The sequence below is a fragment of the Trichinella spiralis genome, assembly GCF_000181795.1.
Source record: "Trichinella spiralis strain ISS 195 chromosome Unknown Scfld1557, whole genome shotgun sequence".
NCBI lineage: Eukaryota > Metazoa > Nematoda > Enoplea > Trichinellida > Trichinellidae > Trichinella > Trichinella spiralis.
The window spans coordinates 752,350-753,477 of record NW_003528496.1 but is presented as its reverse complement, the minus strand read 5'-3'; the positions used below and the strand labels follow the sequence as shown (position 1 = coordinate 753,477).

The following is a 1,128-nucleotide window of genomic DNA, read 5'->3' as shown; positions in this document are numbered from 1 at the left end:
GCAAATGGAAAAGGAAAATAGATGGCAATTAGAGCAGCTCTCCAGTAGCACTAGTTCGGGTTTGGTTCAGACGTAAAAAATAGAAAGTTTCAATTTACACCAAATATATTGTAAAATGGAATTCAATCGGTTCGAATAATGTGTCGTCAGGTTCTTCTGATCGTCAAGTATCAGAGCGGCAATTTTGAGACTGAACGCGTTCAAAATCGTTTACCGCTCTAAGTGTTAGCTCGAGTAGTTCCAATTCACACTACTTCAACATCTGTGTTGAATATCAGCCTTTTCCTTTCAACTGATACCGATCTAATCAATCTTATCAGATTCTTGTGGTTCCTGTTTTCCCACACAGTATCCACACTGTATACAGGAATCAAACAAGATCCGTCTTCACGTGGACTCCTTGGGTCAAGCAAGAAGTACACAATCGTCTTTGTTTACGTAATTCCTTACGCAAACAGTAGATTCAAACGAACGTATAATTATACCTTCGTTTCCGTACACGGTAACTGTATCGACAGTAACAATCGCACTCAATCAACAACAATCGGTGGAATCAAATCTTTACTAACGTCCTAATTTCAAGCAATCAATCGATCAATGACAAGTTCTTGTTGCATACGGTAATCTTACAGTAAGAATATGTGATAATTAAGCTACACATTGTTTTTACTGTTCTTAACACTCCCGCCCCGATGGACGAGGTCCATCACCTTGTATTAGCCGGTTCCAAGAGATATAATCTCGCTGCTGGCCGGGTAAAGGTTCCCTTCGCGGTTTTGACTTCGACTGTTCTGGATAGTCCATCGCTTCCTGGAAGTACCGATGTTATTCTTCCTATGGGCCAGTTTTCTCTCTTCGTATTATCTTCTTTAACGAGCACGATGTCGCCTTCCTTTGGCTCTTGTCGCTTCGTCATCCACTTCGAGCGACTGACAAAGGTCGTAACATACTCATTTCTCCATCTTTTCCAGAAATGGAGTATAATTTGTTGCCGTTTCCTCCATTTTCGGTTTAATGGCAACTCATCTTCTTCGACCGTCGGTGTGGACATCATGGGCAAATCGACAAATGATCTTTCTATCAGAAAGTGAAAGGGCGTCAATGCATCCGCGTCCTTCACGTCATCAC

The 1,128-nt window shown here is 41.7% G+C and overlaps 1 protein-coding gene across 1 annotated transcript; it reads right to left on the bottom strand.

Annotated features, from left to right (window-relative positions):
* Positions 1-710: 710 nt before the first annotated feature.
* Positions 711-1,051, bottom strand: Tsp_04705a (conserved hypothetical protein; the record flags this gene model as incomplete). Its single annotated transcript, XM_003369236.1, has 1 exon — positions 711-1,051. A coding segment is annotated over exon 1 (341 nt), but the record flags the coding sequence as incomplete, so codon positions are not given.
* Positions 1,052-1,128: the final 77 nt, after the last annotated feature.